Source organism: Chiroxiphia lanceolata, chromosome 2, assembly GCF_009829145.1.
Source record: "Chiroxiphia lanceolata isolate bChiLan1 chromosome 2, bChiLan1.pri, whole genome shotgun sequence".
In the NCBI taxonomy this organism is placed as follows: domain Eukaryota; kingdom Metazoa; phylum Chordata; class Aves; order Passeriformes; family Pipridae; genus Chiroxiphia; species Chiroxiphia lanceolata.
This window is the reverse complement of record NC_045638.1, coordinates 88,610,779-88,634,862: the sequence shown is the minus strand read 5'-3', so window position 1 is coordinate 88,634,862 and position 24,084 is coordinate 88,610,779. Positions and strand designations below refer to the sequence as shown.

Sequence of the window (24,084 nt, the reverse complement as noted above, 5' to 3'; positions counted from 1 at the left end):
AATTGTGCATCCGTGGGAATTCAATTTCTGGTTTTGTGCCAAATAACCACATATCTGTCAATTGACATAAAACTGAATATGTTTGACTTAATAAGTAGCAGGCTATTGTTGTTGTCAGGACTCACCACCCAGAGAACCCGTGGCAAATGCTGTGCATTTGGCTATTGATAACTGTTGATCCATGTGCCAATAGCAATAATAAGGCTAACCAAACAGGCTCATGGAAAGATGAAAATATCCCCAGACTTTCATCCCAGGCTTGGAAACAGGCAGTATCTACCATTCTCACATTAACCAACACGCAGAGGGATGTGGAATGAGAGTGTAAAGGGTCAGAAGTGATGAAAAACATACTTCACATTGCATTTATGTGAAAAATCACCTACAGGAGTGTGGTGGTGGGAGAAATGAGCCCACTGACCTGACTAGTAAAGACTCACATGAGGAGAAGCCAGAGACTTGACTGGGGCAGGGATATAAACCTGATTGTCTTGGCCTGAATAGATCAGTGCTGGTGAATTCTATTCACAAAAAGAGGGATACCTAATGTTTTAATTCAATGGGTAGCCTGATGTAGGAGTCCTACTTTATGGTATTCTTGAACTATCTGTTTTTTGTAGTCTCTTAACCATCTGCTAGTCATTAATATCCCCTTGGAAAGCCAGGAATTTCTTTTCCCCCAAAGGACACATAACTTTCCATGCTTTTTTGGCACTTCACAGAGCCTCTAAGAAAATCTCTCCCAGCTACTTGCTAGAAATTATTTTTAGGGCATAGATTTGCTGCTGAAGAATAATTCAAGCTTTTCCTTCCATGCAGGCATCTTCTGTGAGGCCGTGGCACCAGCCTGTTCACTTGGGGGGAATAGAGTGCACATGGCCAAGGAGTTGTCAGTGAGGGTGAGACTCGTGGCAGCCAACGGCAAACACCATCTGAGCTCGGCTTCACCTCCCTTCATAGCCAGAGAAGAGAAATAGTGAGTTCTAGGGTGTGAAACATCTGCCCTAATATAGCCATCTGTTTTAGGATGAGATGGATCATGGCCCTATTGCACTGGATTGACTATAACAGGAGAGTATTGCAATTAGTGGGATGGACTGAAATACTTCAAGAGCCTAATGGTAGACGGAATGGGTGCCTCCTCCAGGATGATCACTTCTGTTGGAGAAGAGGCTACTTCTACTGTATATGACAGCTCTGAAAAGGATCAGTGAAAGCCTTGGGTTCAAGTCTGTGTGAAAATCTATCTGTTCTCTTGGATAGCTGGTGGTACAGTGACCTCAAGGCGGAACAAGATCCTAATGCAAAATAAATGCCTAAAAATGGGCAGAGATGCATTTATGGGACTGAGAGTGTACTAATTCAGTATGTTTTGAATATACTAAAAATAAGCACAAGCATTAATGGCCTCTTTAATGGTTAGAAAGATATTAATGTTAATGGACTTCTATCCTCACTATCCACTATCTGCCTAAAATGTGTTTGGTGTCATTGGCCAAAGTCAGACAATATCACCCAAGCTAATTCTTGTCTGAGTGTGTTAATGAGCAACATGGGCGCTCCTCTTGGGATTTCAGGTGGCACAGCTGTGAAATATTTAATGAGAAAAGGACTGATGCTGTTTCAAAAGAGTCCAAAGAAAGATATCAAATCTAATTTTTGAAATGCCAGGACTATGTCTCCTGCATAACAGTGTATTTTCTCCACCCACTTTTCTTTACAGACATAGCCCAGAGGGGAGGGGGGAGGGAGAAAAAGGAAAAAGACCACTAAAGACAAAAGTGGGAGAATTTGATGTAACCATATAAACCCTGTATTTGTTCTATTTTAGCTCTTTTTTTATTTTATTTTTTTTTCCTGGAGATGGAAAATTTTGTTCTTGCAATTTATAATCTTGCACTATTACCTTTGTGTGAAACTGGGGAAGGTGGAGGGAAGGTGGGGAATGCATTTCTGGTAATATCTAACTGCTTTTATTAGACCACACACTAATTCCCAATCTTTGTATTCCACAGCCTTATTTACATTACATTATCATTTCATTTGCGGGCCCCTTGGAGCTCTCAGTCACTTTGGGGAGCTCTCTAAATTTGCCTTTCATCACGTATTAATGAAGTGTTAATAGCTCACCCAAGCCAATTTTGAGCAAACACTATGTGATATGTTTGTGTTGTGCAAACAGCCCATGTGCTTTGCTAATACATGACCAGTGGGGACAAGGCATGTGCCACCTCCTTGTTAATTTCTTCTTCCTTTGCTTGCTTTGCGTGCCCATGACATCCCAACCCTTTGGAGGTCAGCATGGACCTTTCTGCAGCAAAACTGAACTCCCAAAGCTCTGTGCACCACGTCTGGTGGCAGAGGGCAGAAGAATGACACAAAGTCATTGAAAATTGGGCAATTTCTGGAGGCAAGATATCTGCTGGATATGCACACAGCTGATAGCTGGTTTGCTCCAGAAATCAGGTAGAGCACTGCCTGAAGGAGCAAAGGTGGTGGATTACCTCTTGCTGCCCAAATTGATAGGGCTGGACGTCTGAGCCTGTGCCATTTTCTCTAGTGCACTCAGGGGTTTGGGGATTTTGACTTGCCTGTTACTGCCTTTAGCAGTTAATTCTGTTAAGTGTGTTTGCCTGGTGTTTCCCACCCAAACTGAGAGCAAAAATGTTTTGTTAATGACCTTGGTGAATGAATTGAGCTGGGCAAAAAGTTGAAAATATGCATTCATGAGCAACTCCATTCTTCTTTGGTGTTTTTTTTTGTTTTGTTTTGTTTTGTTTTGGTTTGGTTTTTTTTGTGTGTGTGTGTGTGTTTTGTTTTGTTTTGTTTTGTTTGGTTTGGTTTTTTGTTTTTGTTTTTGTTTTTGTTTTTGTTTTTTTTTCCCCAAGATGAGCGAGTTCCAAATGCAGGGGGGAAATCCAACCCTTTTTTTTGCCAGTCCCCACAATGAGAGAGTGTTTGATGTCCTTTTTTTTCTTAGGGAGTCAGAAACCACACTTTCTCCATGTTTCCTTCTGTATTGCCTCTTGCACAGTCCCCAGTTCATGTTGGTTTTCTGAAAAGGAGCTAGAGGGTGAGGAAGGAATAGGAAATTACTTAAAATGTGCTCCATTTTCTTACTTTCCCTTTTTTTGTCTTCAGCTGCTTCTGGACACATTCTGCCCTGACCTGGTAGCACCCGGATTAGTGCTCCTGAAATACAGAGAAGGAAAAAAATCTGATACTCCAGAGAATATTCTCCGGGGCATATGCTAACCAAGTAAGCTCTTGCAGAATCAAGCTGTTGCATTCATGCAAGTGATGGGAAAAGGCATGGTGATGTATTTTTAGAACACTTTCAGGAAGAGCTTATTGACAGGTCCTTAATAAAAACTAAAAAAAATGCTTGTTTCAGATGTCACTGCCGTGTGAGAGAGGGGGTGATAAGGCTTCTGAAGAATGTTTTACTGTCTCTAAAACAACCTTCCCTGATGAATCCCCAGCATGCCCTGGCTATAAAAGCAGTGGGACAGGGCAGCAGGGAGCTGTGGTGGGGATGATGGAGACTCTTGTTGTGCATAATGGAACCTGATCACTTGGAAGGTCTTGGAGAGACAGCACCTCCTAGACGAGCAGACCTCATTACTAATTCAATGTTCCCGTCAGCCAGGGATGACATTTGCAGTCCCCTTCAAAGGACAGGGTTGTGTTTCTTGCAGCCTTTGCAGTCTGGACCATGCTGTGTTGCAAGATCCATGACAGAGCTCAGCTGAAGGGATGCTGTAGCTTTTAAACATATTCAAGAAGCACAGTGTCTCCTTTTTTTTTTTTTAATGAACCTCCCATGAATTCTCTAGGATATGTGATAGGATGTGACTCTCATACTGCTGACCTTTTAATAACAATAAAATCACTCAGTGGTGCACTTTATTTTGATTTATCATTGCATAACGTAAGGGGATTATATATCAAAGGAGGCACTAAAATGATAATACTAATAAGAAGAAACCAGAGGAAGATGGGGAATAACTGGAAGAAGTTTCATTGGTATTTTCAGTCAAAGGAGATAGGAAACTGTGGCTTATCTTGAATGGCCTTGGGAAGCATTTTTTTTTCTCCTTTCTGACAGCTAAAAATGCAGAGATCATGTCAAAATAAACTCATATTTAAAAAAAAATGTACAGGCTATGTAGAATTTATCTCCAGTAACTGGAGTACTGGACATTTTCTGCGGGCTTCAGCTATGTTATTTTTTGCATTTAAATTATTTTCAAAAAAGGAGATTTATCCACAGCCTTCATATATTTTGATTTTATTCTTTTTTATTATCAGGACAATTTGATCCATTGGCATAGCAAATATCGAAAGTTAGACTGATAAACGCTTCAAGATTTTCTTTTAAGAGAAGATGGTATGAGAGGTGATTTTTTTTTATTGCTCAAAAACCTCCTGTTTTATATCCCTTACAAACATTGGCAATAAATGTTGGGGGGTGTTTTTATGTCCCCACAAGGGATGTGTATAGGGCCTGCTGCTCGAGAGAGATCCCCAGCTGAGGTGGGGCAATTCCTGTTGCCTATGGTATTGCAGCAGGGGCTGAGGGCCCTGGCTGTGGCTGGATGCTGCACAGCAGTAAACTGTCTCTCCAGTGGATCTTGCCACAACCTGGTTGTGGTGGTGTGGGTGGTTGTCCATGTTTTAGCACAAGCACATCCACTGCTGGTAGTTTGGGCACGGTGTGGAGCATCCACAGAGTGCCAAGGAAATGAGACAGCAGAAAACATCCAGGTAAACCATTAGGTTTGGACTGAAGTGAAGTTCACCCGTGCTCAGCACTTGTTCTGTGCTCCTAAAAAGTGTCATTGCACACAGAGAGCTCAGACACTGAGCCAGACTGGGCAACCAGAGATACCTCAGCAAGTCCCTCTGCACGTGGTGGTGAGCCAAGGCCAGGAGCAGAGCTGGGCTGGTCCCAAAGGTGGACCCACAAGAACTGGTGCACTCTGCCAACCTCCTCCTGCAGCTAAGAGGCTGAAGCAGACAGACAGCAACCATGGTGTTTGGAGCAGGAACACACTTGTCAAAGTTACAGGTAAGGCAACCAAAATGATTTGTGAATTTGAGTTACATTTGAACAGATTCATTAACAATTTACAGGAAAACTTTGGGAATATCAAAATGCAACTTTTTTTCCTTCATAGATTGTTGAAAGTGAGTGTTTTTACATATTTAAGTGATATTTAAAGAAGTCCTCATTCTATAAACAGCCTTTTGGTTACAAAGATTGACTTGTGGCAAAAGAAAACTTTTTAAAACATGCCCAAATCATTCTGTACAAAACTGAAGGTTCGGAGTGAGTTTTTTATGATTGTTTGGCCAAAAAACAGTCCAAATTCTTCTAATTCTACCTGACCTCCTTTCTCCTCCATTTTTTTCATCAGAGCAGCAACGGTACCAGGAAAGGACTGCAACCAGGAGGCTCAAATTCAGCTCATCAGTGTAGACATGGGAGGTCACCTAGTCCAGCCTCTTTCTTCTACTATAAACCTTAGAAATTACCAACCATTAACATTTCATCAGTTCAGGGATTTGGATGGCAACTTGCACAGTAGCTGTCTACAACCAATGCTGGCTGTGCTGCAAACCAGCCTTTCCCAGAGTGTTTTGGGTGCAGCTGCTGTGGTTAATTCAAGTACTGATTGTGACTGTAAGGCCATGTAGCCTGACCAGTCCACTGATATCACAGCTGGACTCTAGTCTGCTATGTGTCTGGAAAGGTGTAAATCCATTGGAGACCGTGAAAAGAAGGAAAACAAATAGGAATGAGGTCTGAAAACACATGGAAGAAGGTCTTGTAAGGAAAGAAAAGAAATAAGTAATTCTAAATGAGGGGTTGGCATGCTGCTTTGTGGGCTGCTGTCCTTGAGAAATTCACAGAGGGGTGTAAAATGAATGTTCATGGGGCACTGGAAGGTCACAGACACTGGGATGAAGGGGAGGCAGCAGCCAGAGCTGGAGAAAAGACCCAGATAAAGACAAGTGTGACAAGTGTCTGAGCAAGTACGAGTGGGGCTCTGATGCTCATTGCAGTCCCAGCTGAAACAGGTACTTCAGACCATTCCTGAAGGGGGACCTTTATGAAAGACATTTTTGGCTTTGCAATTCATCCTGTTGCCTGGTTTATGAGCCAATTTCCTCACAGCATGTTTCTTGCTGGGATGATGGGGAGCATTTAATTTCTTATTCCAGGAAGAGAAAATAAAAGATGAAGAGGAAAAGCCTGAGTTCAAAAGGTTGTGTTGGGTTTTCTCCATCAAGTTCAGCTGACTTTATTTTACTATAGAACCAATTCATGCACTTAACTGAGGATGTTGGTCCCACACACCTGAGACCTCAATCACTTGTTCCCTATTGGTTGTAGAAGAATGTGTGGCAGTGGGTTCTTCATCTACATGTTTCAGCTAGAAAACTAAATTTAAGAGGAAGAATTTGGCCATGTCTAAGTAGTTTTATGTTGCAAAATGTGAAAACAGGACTCCTTTTTATGCCTTTCCAAGGGTGTTCGTAGAGGACTCTGCCTTTCCCTGCTTGATCATAGGAAATATTAAAAACATCCTTGGACCTGAATCACTCCCTTGCCCAGGTTCATGGCCAGAGACAGAGCTTGTGCCAGCACAGATGGCGTTGTTAGACATGTGAGGGGAATATAGGAAAAAAAAAAAAGAAGACAAGTAGAAAAGTGCATTTCTACTAAGAGCCGTCAGCCCTCCAACTTTGAAGTGCCAGGGCATGTTTGCTGCAGTCATTTCTCAAGGTCCCCACAGAATTGCTGAGAGGAAGAAAGTCGTGTTTAGAAAAGCTGCCAGATGACAAGACCTGGGGATGTAGGGCACCAAGCAATCACACGGTGCTTTGCTTACTCAAAGTACACCTGCAGGGAGGAGAGTAGGGATGGGGGTTTGTGTCTTCGTGAGAGTGGGGGGAGAGCAGGAAGGGGTAGAAGAGTCTCTTAAATGCTTATAAATACCTGAAAGTCCATTGGAAGGCTACTCCTTTTAAAAATATGCACGTATTTCTATATTTCTATGTGACTATACAGCTCCCTTTCAGTAGTGGGCTGTGAGCAGCACACCTAGGTGTCCTGCATGCTGTGTAGGTGTTAAACCCTGAGCTTCCCAAAGCCATGGGCATGATGCAGGAGACCTTCCTTGGTGCTGCCTCCTTGATGCTGGAGGTGACTTTTTCTAGTGTGACATGCAGAGGCCTGCAAACACTGGGGAGGGAGTTTGAGGGTGTGGAGCAGAGGCAGGCAATGCCCCTGCACAATATCCTCTTGCCCCAGCTCTTTGCCCCAAAGCGGAGCTGGCCCAAGCAAGAATGTACAGAAGAGGTAAGAATGAATAGAAGAGGACCCTAGGTCTAGTGCAGGACATGTCCAAAACGACAGACAGAACACTCTAACCTCTTACAGCTGTCATTTTAGGCTCCTGGACCAAAACTCAGGCATGCTGAAATCTGTCAGCTGAGATCCACCAGCTGACATGAAACTCTAGGAGTTGTATTTACACAGGTGAAAAAATCTTTCTTTTTCTTGGTGTCACCCACCTGTTGGGCCCTGAAGGTCTCAGTGGAAAATCCGTGAGATCCTTGGGATAGTTGCACCCTTGGGACTTGCCCCTTGACTATTGTAAAGGTTTGCTGTATACTGGCAATATAAATGCAGAAGATTTTTAGGTATAGAAAGGGGAGCTCCTGACTGACCCTTACTGATCTTTTTATTCCAGTATCTCCTGCTGTGAGGCAAAACCACCCAGGCTGCTTTTAACAATATCTGAAACCAGCGGGTGTTTTCTCCATGTCTAGGTAGGGACTGGTGCAGAGGAGATGTTGCAGTAGTCTGGAACACTGATTTTATCTCAGCTCCTCCTTAGGGTGGTGGAAGAAGCACAACATGTCCTCCACCAGTCGCTCCCTCTTGCAGATGCGCTCCAGCTTCATGTGGAGGTTGGAATTCCTCGCTGGTGGAAGGTGTGCTCATGGGAAGGTTTCAGAGGCACGAGCAGGGGATAGACAGCATCAGCCTCACAGGAACTCCAATATCCTAAGGCACACCCCACCCTGATGGCCAGCTTCCCTAGCAGATGCAACTAATCCTGGAAATTTTTGACAGGTATGGAGACGTTCATCCACCAGCTCCTCCACCATCCTGAATGATTCTGGTGGGTCCAGGAGGAAGTTAGTTGAAATTCCACACATGTCCAGTGCAACACTGGATTTTTCTTCTTGCTCCTCCTTATCTGCCTTGTTTCTGGAACTACCCCCCTTGCTGCTGCTGGCTGACTCGTAGCTCCTTTTCCTGAGCCACCTCCAGAGCCTGAAGAGTATGAACAGCACTCCTGCAGCGGCCCAAAACTGTCACTGCTGCAAGGCAGTTCAACATCAAAAGGGTTGTCAAGCATTGGAACCACCTGCCCAGAGAAGTGGTAAAGTCACCATCCCTGGAGGGATTTAAAAGATGTGTAGATGTGGCCCTTGGGAAGGTGGTTTAGTGGTGGGCTTGGCAGTGCTAGGTTAATGGTTGGACTCAATGATCTCAGAGATCTTCTCCAACCTAAATGATTCTGTGATTCTATGATGAGGTCTGGTTGTGTAAAACTCCTAAAAGACACGAGGATCTTCTGGATGGAAAATAACAGCATAGCAAAGAGTTAATGGATCCCTCTTATCTCCTGCTCTTGGAGGCAGAAATCAAAGCCATCTTGTGGTCCCACTGGCTTGTAGCATTTCACTTGTGGGATTTGCTTTGCTGAACAAGCTTGCTCTAATGATCTGCCTGCTGATTTCTGCCTGGAAAACCCTGGGGTAAAAAAATATTTTCTGAGCTTTGGTTTAAAAAACTCCACTCTGTGTCTCGAGAGGTGGAATTGGAGACGCTCAAGCAGACTGAATAATGTAGCAGATCGAAGTCCAAACTCAGAGCCATGTTTTGCCTGTGGGTCTATTTCATTTAATTCAGAGAGTGGGAGATGAGCTGGTTTTAAGCCTAAGCATGCTGGGTTGTTAACTGCAAAGACACGGTGCTTACTCTGTTCCTATATTCCTTCCCATTGTTCACCAAGTAAATCTTGACAAGGATATGCTGGCAGGACTTAGAAAGGCTTGTGTTTTTACAAACAGTATACTGGAGGAGAAGGAGGTGTTAGGGCTTGTAGTTTATGTAGTGGGTTGGTGGTTGGAGCAGTTTTCCAGACAGAAACGAAGAAATAATTTTTAAACATCCGACTCACAATCATGCATGCAATTCCCTTGCCCTGACTGTCATTACTTTAGTAGGCTGCATTCAAAGGAGCTCATCTTGTCCTGGAAAATTCTCTGCAAATGATCACCACATAGAAACAACTGGTTCAAACCAGAACTGTCATGATTCCACAAAAAACTGAGCTCAGTTACTTCAAAGAGACACACTAACGACCAGATAATGTTTTAAAGCAGGTCACTCTCTGAAGAAGAGTCTCTGTCCCTGCTCTCAGCAGCAGCTCAACTTTTCTGTATCTCCAACCTACACCTTTGCAGAGGAGAGCCAAAAGGCACTGGGAACAACAGCCTTGGGCTTTCTGTAGCCTGGAGGTGTAGCATTGCCCCCTCCGTGCTGTGCAGTGGAGGGATGGGGGGTTGCTGCAGCTGGTGCTTACCTGCCCGCATTGTTGCATTATAGCACTGCATGGGTACATACACCATCTCAAGACACTATTGAGCTAAAAAGTCCTAGAGGCACCAATATTTCAGGTGAGCTGTGTGATGTGCTGTGCCAGCCAGTGGCAAAATTTTGGCCCTGGGAAGAATCATGTGGCTGGAGCACTTCTGTGGGGATGAGCCACCTGTTCTACCCATGTCTATTTCTCCCATCCAAACGTAATCACCATTCTTTGTTTTTAGTACTTTCCAACTATATGTGAGATGTGGTCCATGGCTGAGGCTTTAGTTGCTTCCTATGGAGAATGCAGAGGAGGACAATTTTTTCTGTGCTTTCGTCTTAAAAGCAAGGAGAGTCTCCTTATAGTGTTGTGAAAGATAAGCCAGAAGCCTCTGGCTATGGCCCCTATTAAAAACATAGTGTGATAAGTCTGCTCTGGCCTATTGGACTGACATGGCAGGGCAGTTCTCCTGAAAGCACTTGATTTACTACCTACGATATTTTGATTAAAACACTGGTCTTATCTGGCACAACCACATGAGGCAGAGCCAAACTTGGTTCGCCGACAACTTAAAATGTTGCTGTTTCCTTGGCTACCCTCAGGGATTAGTCCTTGGTCCAATGCATTTCAATATCATTATCAGTGATTTAAGTCAGGGTCTTTTCTGATGATGAACTGCAGGTGGTGTGGCGAGTGATGGACTGGGGAGGGCAGGTCACTGTTGCAGGGTGATCTCAATTCCCTGGCTAAGCACAGCCCAGGAAAACGCATGTGAGTAACAACGCGATGCAAACTAATGCATCTGTCTTGGAGGAAAGGCTTCAGATCAGCCCCATGGGAAACCAGGAGCTCAAAGGAGGACATCAAGCTGGCCATGTAATTATCTCAATGGGCACTTTCCAGGGCAAGAAAGAAGGGGGCAACGCCTTCCTTGGAGACAAAAATCTCTGACGAGTGTGGGATCAAGATCTGGCCTTATGCATAAGGTAAGTGAAACTCCCCTGCTGAAGGAAAGGTGGCTAAGCATGCCAGAGGATGGAGAAATTAAAAATACCCAGCAACTGGAAAGTAGACTTTGTGCTATGAGGCTGAAGGAGTCTCTCCTGCTTGGTGTAGCAAAGGGACAGCAAAGAGGGGACTTGATTGGTGCCAAGGGGACATTTGCTTTGCAAGAGGGTTCAGGAGCTGCAACAAGTCTGGTTGCTGGAAACTGAAGACTGAGGAACATGGCCCTGAAAGAAAACATGTTGTTGGTGGAGAGAATGGCATCCCACCAGGAACGGCCAAAGCCAGGTAGAAACCTTACGGAAATCTTGCACACACTAATATCCACCAACAGTTGGACGCCTCTCACCTAACATGACACGCATGTAAAGAGGTCTGAACTGGTCCCTGTGGCTCTGCCTGGTGTCAAAGGAAAAAGAGAGGTGCTGTTTATTTCCCCTATCACAGCCATCTATCTCCAGAGGAGGGGAATTCCACCCAGCAATACTGGACTCTACCTTTTGTTCTGAAAGATCCAATTCACCTGGTTTTGGAGAGCAGAGCTGTGCTCAGGCAGTCAACCTGGATGGCAATGGAGGCACTCCCTGCTCCTCCTCCAGTGATTGCCACCCAGTGATATGCTTCATCTTTCCATTAGGTTGTCCCCAAGGACCAGCAAGAATATTTCCCTCAACACACATCTAGCCATGTTTTCTGAAGTTATTCTTGATCTTTTCCTGAAGCATCAGAATAAGCCACCAGTGGGGCTAGACCAGGTGGTATTAAGGATCACACCAGGGTTTCCCTGGGTTACTGTGGCACGTGCTGCAGCAGTTTTTCTTCTCCCTCTGCATGAATGAGGATCAGATGCATAGGTTTCTACAGGACATATCACTAAATCTAATGATATCTTTATTTTTTTAAACATTTTTTGGAGTGCATGATGTAGTTTCCCAGTTTGCTTACCTTTCTGCTAGAATGAGAACTTCCCTGATGTCTCAGGGATGCTCGGAATCCCTAGCATTACTGCCTGGATCAGCAAAGCCCTGGGGACACTTGCAATCTTGTATCCCATCTACAGGTGGGCCATGCACCTTTGAGTGTAAATTTGAGGAGTGGGTGGGCATTTCGGTCAACTCCTTTTCCAGGTCCATCTCCCATGTAAGGACCAAACAGCTGAGGTGAAGAAACTGAACATTTTCACAGGAAAAAAAAAAAAAGAAAGCAGTACTTAAACACAAAATATTGTTTTATTTGTCACCGAAGGCTACACATGGTCACTTCTGTCTGCCTTTTTTTTTCTAGAAGGTATCTACATCTGCACTTATTTACAGCCTGGTTGTATTTACACAGTCAAGAATACAGTATTAGAAACACAAAGTGTTGAGAAAAAAAATTTCTCAAAAAATTAGTTCCAGACTTCAGGAAAATTATTACACAGGGTAATGACAAGAGTCTTCAGTGCTGGGCTTACAGATGCAGCTTTGATAAAAGTCCTCTTCTTGGCTGGAGCTGCATTAGAAGTCCTCTCACAAAATAAACATTTTTCTTTTTAATAGAAAAGTGTGATTTTTTGACTGGTTATTTTAATAGCATCTGTGAACTGTCCAAACATTTTAATTTTCTTTTTGGAAAGTTTTATTGTTTGCTTGAACAGTTTCCAGCTCTAAGGAGAAAAATATATATATATATGTATATATATTTTTAGTTGATTTTCATTTGTGGTTTTCTATGCTCCCCAGAAAGCATTGACCTTTGGGATCAGAGTTAACAGCTGAACCATGTAATACCTGGTCAGGAACGCAAAGTTTTATGGTAATTAAAGGAGAGTAGAAAAGAAACACAAAAGGTTTCCCTTGGGTGGGCCAGATTGTTTTTGGTGGGAGTGGCAGAGGATGGAAAACTGCCATAGGAAATGGCCCCCCGGAACATGCAATGGCCCTTCATCCAGGAGTGAGATGGGGGTGCTGGACAGGGCCCTATGTGTTCCCATGGTGTCTGTTTGAAGTTTGCTCTACAGTCGCAAGTAATTTTATTTAAATATACCCTAGAGATGAAAAACAACAACAAAAAGCAAACACAAGCAAGCTGTGGTTTTTTTTTTTTTTTTTACAAAACTCATGAAAATTCTTTGGTGTAACGGGGGACTATTTAGTGATCATAATAAAATGAGTGATTATAATAAAAAGAGGTGCTGAAAAACTTCTGTCCTCTGGAGGACTGTAACAACAGGAGCAAAAATGCCCCAAGCCAGGCTCACTATGGGATGGAGGATGCTGCTGCCCACATGGCAACCAGATTTTATCCCACCAAGCACATCCCTGGCATGGAGGCACCGTGTCCATATTCCCCATGTTTGTCAGTGCCACCAGGGCAAGGAGACAAAGTGAGTGAGATTTAACAAGCAAAGCAATCTCTTTAGCTCCATTATTAACGTTATAGGCGGTTATTTCTCCTCCCCTTTTAAAAAGCGGCCGGAGGACTAACCACGATCCCTGGCCCTGGTTTCAATTACGCAGAGATTGAATCAAAACAGACTGCTGTGCCGTAAATATGAGGGGGGCCCTCTCTGTAAATCGTAAAATTGAATTCTAAAATTTCATGTTAAGAGCCTTGTCTTTGCATAATGGATTGTGGTGCCATCCATCACGGTGACACTTACAAGTCACAGCTGAAAAAGTACTTTATTAGATTTTTTTTTTTAAACAATTTTGATTTATTCTGGTTACACTGTCTGTATAATAGACTGAGCAGAATCTCATGCCGATCCCTATGCTCAACAAAGCAATCACAGATATATTACAGAAATCCCTCACTGTTTCTAAGTTACAGCCAAATGGTGTCTCAGGGACTGCTCCCAGTCATCTGTGCCTTCTAAACCCAAATCAAGCATTGGGGCTCTTAACGACCTTTGGTTTCATCGGCTCTCGCCTGGTGTTGTTTAGAATTGTTGGCACATTTTCATTGTGACTCTGATCAATAGCTGTGATGACAAAGATATGATGAGCTGCGTGATTCCCTCTGGTCACCGCTGCTTAATGATTTTTCCAAGCGCCAATCTTCAGTTGAAAGGGGAAAAAAATAAAATAAAATAAAGATCTCAGTGGAAATAAACATTGTGGCATTTCTCGTGATGCCAAATTAGTCTTGCTTCTCTCCCCTTGGGCTGAGCACACAGGATGTTTTTCAGCTGCTCCTGAAGCAGCTGAAGGAGTCCTCATGGCGCTGCTCCTGCCTGGATGCCACATCAAGTAGGCCCGATCACTGTTGTCCCTTCAAATGGAGCATGTTTTGGTACCAGCACCAGCTACTGAAGGCTTGAGCTGTTAGTCCTTGCCATTCCCACTGGGAGATGCAGCCCCTGCTCCAGACCACTGGATTTTCTCCTCTGAGCTGTGAGATTTGGTCACAATCCGTCTCACCACCCTTTGGACTAGAGACAAGTCCAGAGTCCAAAGTAATTTAAGCTACACCTTTGTATTTTTGCATTTTGAAAGGAAATTCCTTTTGGTGAGGAATCAGTCCTCGCTTTGGGAGTCAAGATAAAAATGACTTCTCAAAATCAAGCCTCAAAGCATGTGAGACCGCAGTGATCTTATCCCTTGGAGATGGCCTGGCATGCAACTGGCCTTTGAAAGAGTATCTAGAGCAATGGTGGACATGCTGGAGGGAAGGGATGCCATGCAGAGGGACCTTGACAAGCCTGTGTGGTTGGCCTGTGGAGACCTCATGAAATTCAAAAAGGCCAACAGCAGGTTCCTGTATCTGGGTCAGGCCAATCCCAAGCACAGATACAGACTGGAGAATGGATCAAGTGTAGCCTTGGGGGTGTTGGTGGGTGAGAAGCTCAACATGACCCAGCAATGTGCACTGGCAGCTCAGAAAGCCAACTATGTCCTGGGCTGCATCACCAGCAGCATGAGCAGCAGGTCAAAGGAGTAGATTCTTCCCCTCTACTCCTGTGAGACCTCACCTGAAGTGCTGTGTCCAGCTCTGGGGTCTCTGACACAAGAAAGACATGAATCTATTGGAGAGAGTCCAGATGAAGTCACAAAGATGCTCAGAAGGCTGCAGCACCTCTGCTATAGAGACAGGCTGAGAGAGTTGGGGTGTTCAGCCTGGAAAATGCTCTGGGGAGACCTTAGAGACCCTTGCAGTGCCTAAAGGGGCTCTAAGAGAGCTGGAGAGAGACTTTGGGCAAGGGCATGGAGTGACAGAACAAAGAAGAATGGCTTCAAACTGACAGAAAGCAGATTTATATTAGATATTAGGAAGAAATTCTTTACTGTGAGGGTGGTGAGATACTGGACAGGTTGCCCAGAGAAGTTGTGGCTGCCCCATCCGTGGAAGTGTTCAAGACCAGGTTCGATGGACCTTTGACCAACCCCGATGTCATGGAAGGTATTCCTGATCATGGCAGGAGGATTGGAATGAGATGATCTTTAAGGTACCTTCCATCCCAAACCATTCTATGATTCTATGAAATGGGGGTTAGTGCTGTCGGATTTGCACCCAGGACCTCCCAGTCTTACCGAAGCAATGAATTGCTGCACCTCTTCCTATAAGCAAAGCAGGAAGGGTCAGGCACACACAGCATGGCCCATAGCGGAGGCAGAAGGGGCAACACAAGGGCTGGGAAGTGGCTATGGTGCCATCAGTAGAATGAAAATGCTTGTGGATAGTGGAGTACAGTCCCTTGATGAGGGCACAACTCTTCGTGTTCTCAACCCATTCCATGGGAATGCACTTGAGATACTGTAGAAAAAGCATTTTTCACCAATGGAGGGGTAAATTTAGGGCTTCAGGACTGAAAATGTTCTTGTTTTGCCATCTAGGTGAAGTTGAAAGCTTTCACAGAGGCTGAGGATTTAGGAATGTAGTAGCTGTCTTTGGTCAGGTTTGTCCCGAACACTAGACAGCCACCCCTTTTAAGTTTTTTGTTTTGATAGAGAGGAGCAACATATACATATATATACTTTTACATATATACTTTTTTCCCCTTTTTGACCTAATGTCCATAGTTCCCACGCCATGTGCAGGCCCAGGAGAAGATCCTCGTGGACCTGGCAGACAGACAGGTGCAGTTGCATCCCACCGCTGCTTGAGGAATGCAACTCGAGGGGTTTGCCTTTGCCATGGTGCAGAGCAGGATGGCTCCTGGCATGCTGGGTGTGCACGGCAGGACTGTAAGACTCTTGAAACACGGGTGAACTCCTCAAAGTCATTAGCTCATGTAATAACCTGAAGAGTCTCTGTAAGGCTGTAGAGGTGCCATCTCAGGCTGGCAGGGTTCCAGTAGGAATGTTTCACACTTGAATCCCTTTTCTTGGCTCCATGGAAACATGGCCCATTTACTCTTGCACTACTCCTCTTAGCATTGTAACATATGGATAGAGATGGATACAGAAGCACCAGTTCTCTTTGGAACCGCTCGGAGTGGGGCAGTGTAAATGGGAGACACATTGAGTCCTCTCTGCACCGCAGGTATTCACCAGGGATTTATACCTTTTGACCCAGCTTCCTGCAGATGTTTTTTCCTCCATTCATGCTGTTTTAGACATTCACAGCCATCACAAGTTTGAGGTTCTAAGAGGGATTTGTCCCTGATGTGACCTGGGGATGGGGAAGCAGGGAGCTGGGTAGCACTGTGAAGAGGGTACTGCCTCCTTTGAGTAGGTGGCTACTGCTGGTTTGTCTAACACTTCCCCTAATCCCCACCAGTGCATCCTCGGGGCAATCGAGGCTTCCCAAGAGCTTGATACTGGCAATACAGGTGGTAATGCCATGGCCTTTTAACCATTCCTGGCAGGCGGCAGCCTAAAGCAACTGCTCCCTTGCCAAAGCCTAGAGCTGGTCTGGCCAACGCATCTTCTCCAAGCTGACACTGCCAGAACTGGATACCCTTTCCAGCTGCCTGTGGTTGACTCCTGCCAAATAAAGGTTGTGTGCTGCAAGGGGTGGTTCAGAGTACAGCACTGGGACACAGCACCAGCATCATCACACTCACTGCAAGCAGGAGAGACCACCAGAAAATCAAAACCATACCGGTGGTTATGGCCACACAGCCAAAGGCCTTAGGGATTGGGAACTGGAGGAGGAACAGTCTGTTAGGGGAATTTCCATCCCATCACCTTCCTTCTGGCAAGCACCCTGGAACAGACAGGCAAGGCAGACGGAGCTGGCAGCCGGCATCTACGGGGAAACCGTGACAGCACTGGGGCTGCCAATGTTTCGCTGCTCGAGGACTCCATGCCCGACATAACACCCCCGCTTTGTCTGGGGGGTGAGAGCCTGCAAACAAGTGTCAGTCTGTGTTGGAGAATGGCAGTGCTGGTGGCATGAATGCAGAAGAGCTGACTCCGAGGACAAAGGTGCATCGTAGGGCTCCAAGTCAGAAAACAGCCTTGGCATGGATTGCACATCTTGGGTTATCTCTCTGAAGAACTGGGAAGCAAAAACCAAAGTGGATGGAATAAAAAGCCAGGACTGAGCTGTTCCCAAAGAAACACAGTGAGAGCTTTTAGAATCGGCATATGTGCTGGTGTCAGTGTGATAAGACATCTGTTTGGGACCAGGGTTGGCCACCTCCAGCCAGAGCTCCATTGAGAGGTGGGGTAACATCTCTGCCTGCAGGAACAGCCCTTGCTATCACAGGACTGTTTCAGGCAGGGAAGAGGATGCTGAGCTCATCTCCTTGCTCCCTTGAATTTCAAGGACTCTTGCAAATACCAGAGCACAGAGGTTATGTGAATACAAATTACATTAGCATGCCGAGTGACTTTGTCAGCAGTTTCTCATTAAAGCACTTGGTCCCCTCTGCAGTGGGCATTTCCACTCAATCTCCCCCTTCGTCACTGCTAACAGTCAACTGTGCTCTCCATTTAATTCGAGCTCATGTAAGAAACAGTGAGAGAGCTGATTCCAATATTCTCCTTCTTGTCCCACCACGCACAAGCTGTTGCTACTTATTAAGCATTTTAAAATCCCTGCTGCCAAAGTCCCCGGGAGACATTTATCTGCCATAGTCATAAACGACTTGCCAGCATGCTACTCAAAACTGCATTTCCCAGCCAATAAATACAAGCTCCAGAATCAGGAAAAGCAGGGTTTGGCTCTAATTTTCAGTGGTATGTCACTGGGATACTATAACTACTTTTAAATTCAAATCAGCTTCTTAAAAATTAACTGGTTTTATCAGATACAGCACAGTGGACTGTTAAACACGTAGCCTCATGTACTGAAACACTATACATTTAATGAAGTTATGCCATTAGCAAATGTACAACATGGGTGCATTAAATCCACCTATAGAACAGCTCTACGTATGAGAGAGAGGATTTATTTTAGCTTTTCTCAATAGAGCAGGAGTCCCTTTTCTTGGCTTTTGCTAGGTTATTTAACTAAAACCAGGATTTGTGCACACACAAAAAACCCCAAAAGTATCTACTCTCATAATGAAAAAAGACTGGTTTTTTTCTTTTTTTATTCCAGTTCAGGAAGGAAGAGAATCATCTTGCAAAGTAATATAATCAGCTCCTTTGCCTCTATAATCTACTTCTGCTCAGCAGGAGCCCCCAAGGAAACACTTTATGTCCCAACTGAAACATGAAAACTACTAGTAAGGTCTCTTTTGAGGCACATGATTTGGACGGTCACTTTCAGAGTGTCAGAATCAGCGTTGTCTTCCATCTCCATTCTTTCCAGGAAGAGCTCTCTGGCATGCCACGGACTCCCCATGTTTTGGGTGGAAGGCTCTCTGTCCCTGCCCAAACCAGAAAGGGTTAGGATGACACGAGTTAGCACAGACACCCATTTCGCACTTACACCTAAGGACGTACGTACGTTGACGACTCCCCACTTCAAATTCCTCACAAAAGAGGGGGAAAAAACGAAAACAAAACAAAACCAAAAAAGGACAAGAGACAGTAAATTTCACTGTGATCACACTACGGCAAAATATACCTTCTGTTCATTGCAAAAAACACACGAAGGCCAAATTAAAGAGGGAAAAAAGTATGTTGCATGAGTTACAGTGCAACTGTATTATTCCTTTTCTTTCTATTTTCCTCCCCCCCCTTGTTCAGTTTAGAAAAAGTATTGAGTACAACACAGTCAGGTAAGTGGCCACAAAAGAGTAGCTGTCTTTGGCAAGAAGTCACCGCATTGACCCTCTCTGTCACCTTCTGCCCATTTCACTCTGTCTCATGAAGTGGATGTTGTTGGCGCTGTCTGAGAGTTCGGGGTACTGCTCCACTGAGATCACGAAATAGCCATCGTAGCCCTGTACCCGGCCCGTGTTTAGCACTTGTTGCCTCTCCCCTTCTGTCCACGATCGAATACCCTCCTCCCCATCCCGCAGTCTCTGCTGTTCCCGGGACCAAGCTTGGGTGACAGCGCGCTGTCGGGCCAGCTCCAGGACACGTGCCTTCTCCTCGTCCAAGGTGGTCCCGTAGCGAGTGTTTAGACACAGTGCACCATACTGGAGCTGGATGTCTGTGTAACGTCTAGTCCTTCCACTCAGCACTGTGTTGATCTGGGACACTGTCACATTCACGCCGTTCTCCAGGGTCCTCCGCCCGCCGCTGAGGCCCAGGATGGACAGGTCACCCTCCGATGGCCCCTGCTTAATGAAATAGTGTGTGTCCACCCCATCGATGGTGAAGTGCAAGTTCTCCAGGTAATGGGCGTTGTTCAGGATGGCCGCGATCCTCCGCCCGTCCTCGTTGGCCACGCTGATAATGTCGGTGGCCACTCGCCCATCCTTCATGGCGAACTTGACGCCCTTGCCGAAGATGGAACCTCCAGAAGCAAAGTTCTTGTTCTTCTTGATATGCTGGCACCCAGCAATGCTGGAGCTGTAGATCCGTTCAAAGCGCTCGAGAGTGACAAAGGCCTTCAGCTGCTTCTGCACTTCACACTGGACCCCCAAAATTGACTGAGCAAGGAGAAAAAGAAGAGAAAGACATATTAGAAAGAGAAACCTTGTGACCGAAAGGCATCATTAGGATGCTAGAGACCAGCAGAACATCCTGGAAACATGTAATGAGGAGCTTCATTATTTTTTTTCCCTTATCACATTTTTTTCTGATTTTAATTGTGTTTGATGGAAGAGATGCATTGTCAAGTTATTGCCCCTAATGTACATTGTTTCTATAAACTGAACTGTATTTAATCTCTGAAGGATGAAGAGGCAGAAAAGGATTTTTTGTCTCAGTGGTGTGAGGGTTGCGTTGGGACACTAATTAGGTTGTGTCTCAGCGTTCTTCTTCTGCATATAAGAAACAACTCATCTTGTGCCCGTGATGTTTTACCAAATGATTTCAGGTTTTCTGTGAAGTGTGGAAGTATTTGTAAAAGTTCTTTCTATTTTAACTTCACTTTGCACCTCCTTGTGCTGCCTCCAAAAGCCCTGTATGACCTGTATGACCCCCCAGGTGGCTATAACCACTCTATATCCCATTTCAGCCTGGTCAAATTAGGTTGTTCAAAACTCAAGGAAGCCACTGAATCCAAGTCCTATTTCCTGCTGACCCCCTACAATGTGCCAGGCTCCCTGAGCTAAGGCCAGCCATACCTGATGTTCAAGATTTGGTTTATACTGAAGCAAAACTGCTGAGAGATAACAGCCTGGATCATTTGCAGTCAGGTACATACAAAGTCACTTTTGCTGTTAGCATATAATGAAGCAAGCACACGAGTCAGCAGCTCATCGTTACTGCAAAATGTCTTTGGAAATGCTCTCATCAATTCATGGCAGCAGCACAGGCTTCTTACAGACTCCTGTTCATGAACAATTATTTGCTCTAATTTCGCAAAAGCAAGAGGATGCTATGACAAAACTCCTCTGGCATTGCCAAAGGCTCAATTCAATAATGTAATGACACCCAAGATTAAAAATAGGATACAAAGAAAAGTTTGCTGCACTCTAATTATTTTGAGGAAATTTAACATCCATGATGGATATTGCCTTAAACTGTCCACAAGCAAAAGGCTGACATCCTTCCCTGGGTGCAAGAAGACAATTCAGGTGATGCAGGCATTTCAGACTTGTAACATGGTAAGGGAAGTGAAATAAACCCTTATTTCCATGGTGGCCGTTTCCAGGGAAGAGTCTTAAAGTATTAAAAAAATAAAGGATTTACCATTGCAACTCGCTTACAGGTTATGAGCAGTTTTGACTGATAAAAGAGAAAACTATAAGAGAACAGAGGTACACAACTTCAAGAGCACATTTTCGGTTGTAAAACATTAAATTACCCTGAACTGACTTTTATTCAAAGTGCTGAGCAGGCTGGTGTATCTTCTCCTTTTCCCCTTTTGGCTGACAGCAAAGCAGCTGGAGCAGGAACCAGCCTCCTATGGAGGAGGAGCTCTTTCTGGTTCTCCCCACCCTGCCTGTAGGGCATCTCACACACCGCCTAGAGAGCAATATAATTAACAGACTGATAGGGAGCCGAGCCCAGCTTTCCTGCCAATTCCACAAGTGCTCTAATTATGCAAAAAATGGACGTAATTAATGTAGATGTCACAGATGATGGACATGGAGTAATTAGGCTTCTAGGCTTCATGAAACACTTACTGTTCTAAATAAGTGCACACTGCACAGCCTTGGTCTTTAGCTGTTTCCTCTTCAAAGAGGTTTTAATGGAGAGTTATTCTTCTCGGTTGTATCTCATATGGGTTGATTCTAGGTGGTCCCACTACCACTATATATCACGTTGCTCTTCCAAATCGCCTCAGTAACATTTAAAAGTGATGGGAAAAGGCGCTTCCCAATACTCACACTGAATCACCGTTCACTCAAGGATGTAAATCAGGTCTTCTGTGCTACATTGCTATGTCCTGTGATCATTTATGTATCACCATCTATATATACATCACCTTGTTTACCAGCAGTTGAGTGATAAAGAGTCCCTGGAATTAATTGCACCATCTACTGATTATCACCTTGGGGAAGGGAGCTCGGGGAGGTCAGACAGTACTGGGCATGGGTGAGTAATTCCATCAGAAATGTCCTCCTTTCTCATTCTAGTTTGTCTTCATCACCTTATTCTTGATGAGCTGCAGGAACTCCTACACCTTTTCAAATCTGAGCAAATTATTAGGTATAGATCCTCTGTGAGTGCCTCCAAATTAGATTGCCTCAACAAAGCAGTGGGGCTGGACACCACTGGATAGCAAATTCACAGGCAGACACCTACCTTTATGTGTCTTAGTCAAGAACAAAATTACAACTAAAGGGTTTTCTGCTGGGCACTGGTTGCTTCTGGGCTTTCCCCATCTTTTTTTCAAGTAGGGAAGTGGGAGATGAGATGTGCAAAGCTGTAATGCTGAACATAACAGTCACTTAGAATCACAGAATAATTCAGGCTGCAAGGGACCTTAAAGATCAACTAGTTCCAAACTCTCTGCCACAGGCAGAGACACCTTCCACTACACCAGGTTGTTCAAACTTAACTATCAACTATTCCTATAACTAAACACATCTCTGTTAACTTGAAAACAAGCCCAGGATGACTTTGAAATGACTTTTTGAGCGCACTTCTTTGATAAAGGAGTGTATTTGGGAACAGCACTTTTTTAAAAGGAAAAGCAAACACATCCAACAGAAAAAAAACCCCCATCCAACAAATTCAAACAAACCAGAGCACAGTCAGTTTGTATACTCTGCTGTGAATATAAAGGGGGTAGAGGCAAACAGATTATATGTAGTTCAAAGGGGCAGTATCCCTGACTTTGAAATTACCATTTCTGTTTAATCTTATAACTCATTTCAATGAACTGGCAAGGAAAAGAAACAGAAATTTTCCATCCAAAGCTGCAGTGGCATGTGCTATTCTCTAAAAAATGCTGCTGCTGTTAGCAACTGTAAGCTAAGGTATCTATAAAACCAGTTTTGCAGAAGAAAGAAGGGAATTCATTGTTATTTTATTTCAATATTTGTTGCTTGATGTGAGTGACAAACATGCTGGGTTTATTTTTTCTCACAGTCTTTTTTAATCAGATGTCCTTAGGTGACATTTCACTTTATCTAGTAACAACCCTTTGGAGAGAAGAGAACGACCTTCATCATTTGTTCTCTGCTGCACAAAGCTCAAGAGAGCAGCACAATACAGAGATCTCTGAATAGCCTCCTGCATTTTACCGGCACCTCTTGAGGATTTGAAATACCATCGCCAGATCCTATCATCTGTTGTTTTTAAATACAGCCTTCCAGTGTGAGACTGAAAGCTTTAATTTCCCATCCAGGATCCAAGATGTGAAATACGTGAACATGTTTCCAAGTTTCTTTCTATCCTTGTGCCATTATACACAGATAGGTGTTTCTCTTACAACCATATGGCTTATAATGCAGAAAGTCTCTTCTTCCAAAAGGCTTGGAAGTTATGACTTCCCTGAAATATTATTCTTCATTAACTCCTTCCTATTTATCACAGAATCATAGAAATGCTTGGGTTGGAAGAGATCTTAAAGATCATCTAGTTCTAACCCATGCCACCACGGGCAGGGATGCCACCAACTAGACCAGGTTGCTCATAGCCCCATCCAACCTGCCCTTGAACACTTCCAGGAATGGGGCATCCACAGCTTCTCTGGGCAACCTCTGCCAGTGCCTCACTACTCTCTGGGAATAGATTTTCTTCCTATCATCTAATCTATATGTCTCCTCTTTTTGTTTAAAAATGTTCCCCCGTCCTATCACTATTTGCCTGTGTAAAAGCTCTCCCTCTTTTTTACAACCCCCCTTTTTTATTTACCACCTAGCTCTCTGTTAACAAAGTCATTTTTCAGTATTCAGCCTACTCCCTATGTTCCACCTGACCATCACCTGGAGACAAGTCCCCATTTGGGTGTACCTCACCAGCTCCCAGATGGTGTAGGTGCAGGAGGAGCCCATCGACCTCAGCAGCCTGGCAGGTATTGACCACTGGCATGGCTGCACTGCACGAGGGTTGGCTGAGAGGCAACGTGCCTGTTCAGCAACCTGCCAAGCACCAACACCAGTGGGGCAGTGGAGGTGAGCGACTGCCCAGCAAGGCAGTGCTCGAGATGATGATTGGTTGGCAATGTGTGAAACACAAGTGCCAACTCATGGACTTAGAGGAGAGGTCCCTTCTCCACCCCACCAGTGTACACAGCTGCAGGGGGATAATGAGGTTGAGTTCATCAAGCAGATTTCATCTGTGGACAAATGAGGGATTTGCCTCCTTCTCTTGCTCATCTGTTTTCATATTGCTCATCTATTTTCTGAAAGCCTCAAGAGCTTAATGTTTTTGAGAGTTCAACTCCCTTCCCTGCATTAGATCCTTTGAAAACTGGCCACTATATCTGCAAAACATAACTAGGGGCTGATGGACAGACGTGCAGACAGCGTGACAGTCCAAGCCCAGGCCAAAGCACCCGCAGTGTGAGGATGCCTTCCCTG

At 44.5% G+C, this 24,084-nt stretch overlaps 1 protein-coding gene and 1 long non-coding RNA gene across 11 annotated transcripts in view; both read right to left on the bottom strand.

The window, feature by feature from the left end:
• Positions 1-11,889: 11,889 nt before the first annotated feature.
• On the bottom strand, positions 11,890-14,814 carry LOC116783457. The gene is made up of 2 exons (XR_004355691.1): positions 14,632-14,814; positions 11,890-13,717 (listed from the first exon to the last, which is right to left on the bottom strand). It is a non-coding gene; the product is annotated as an uncharacterized LOC116783457 (long non-coding RNA).
• A 170-nt stretch (positions 14,815-14,984) lies between these two features.
• Positions 14,985-24,084, bottom strand: part of TENM4 (teneurin transmembrane protein 4) — a 601,078-nt gene continuing 591,978 nt past the window's right edge. For 8 of the 10 annotated variants that reach the window (XM_032679109.1, XM_032679111.1, XM_032679112.1 and 5 more), the window contains one exon: positions 18,835-19,593. In XM_032679109.1, the coding sequence (XP_032535000.1) occupies positions 18,835-19,593 (759 nt within the window). Of the gene's footprint in view, positions 19,594-24,084 lie in introns of all 10 variants that reach the window. The other 2 variants (XM_032679110.1, XM_032679119.1) reach the window with 1 other exon arrangement.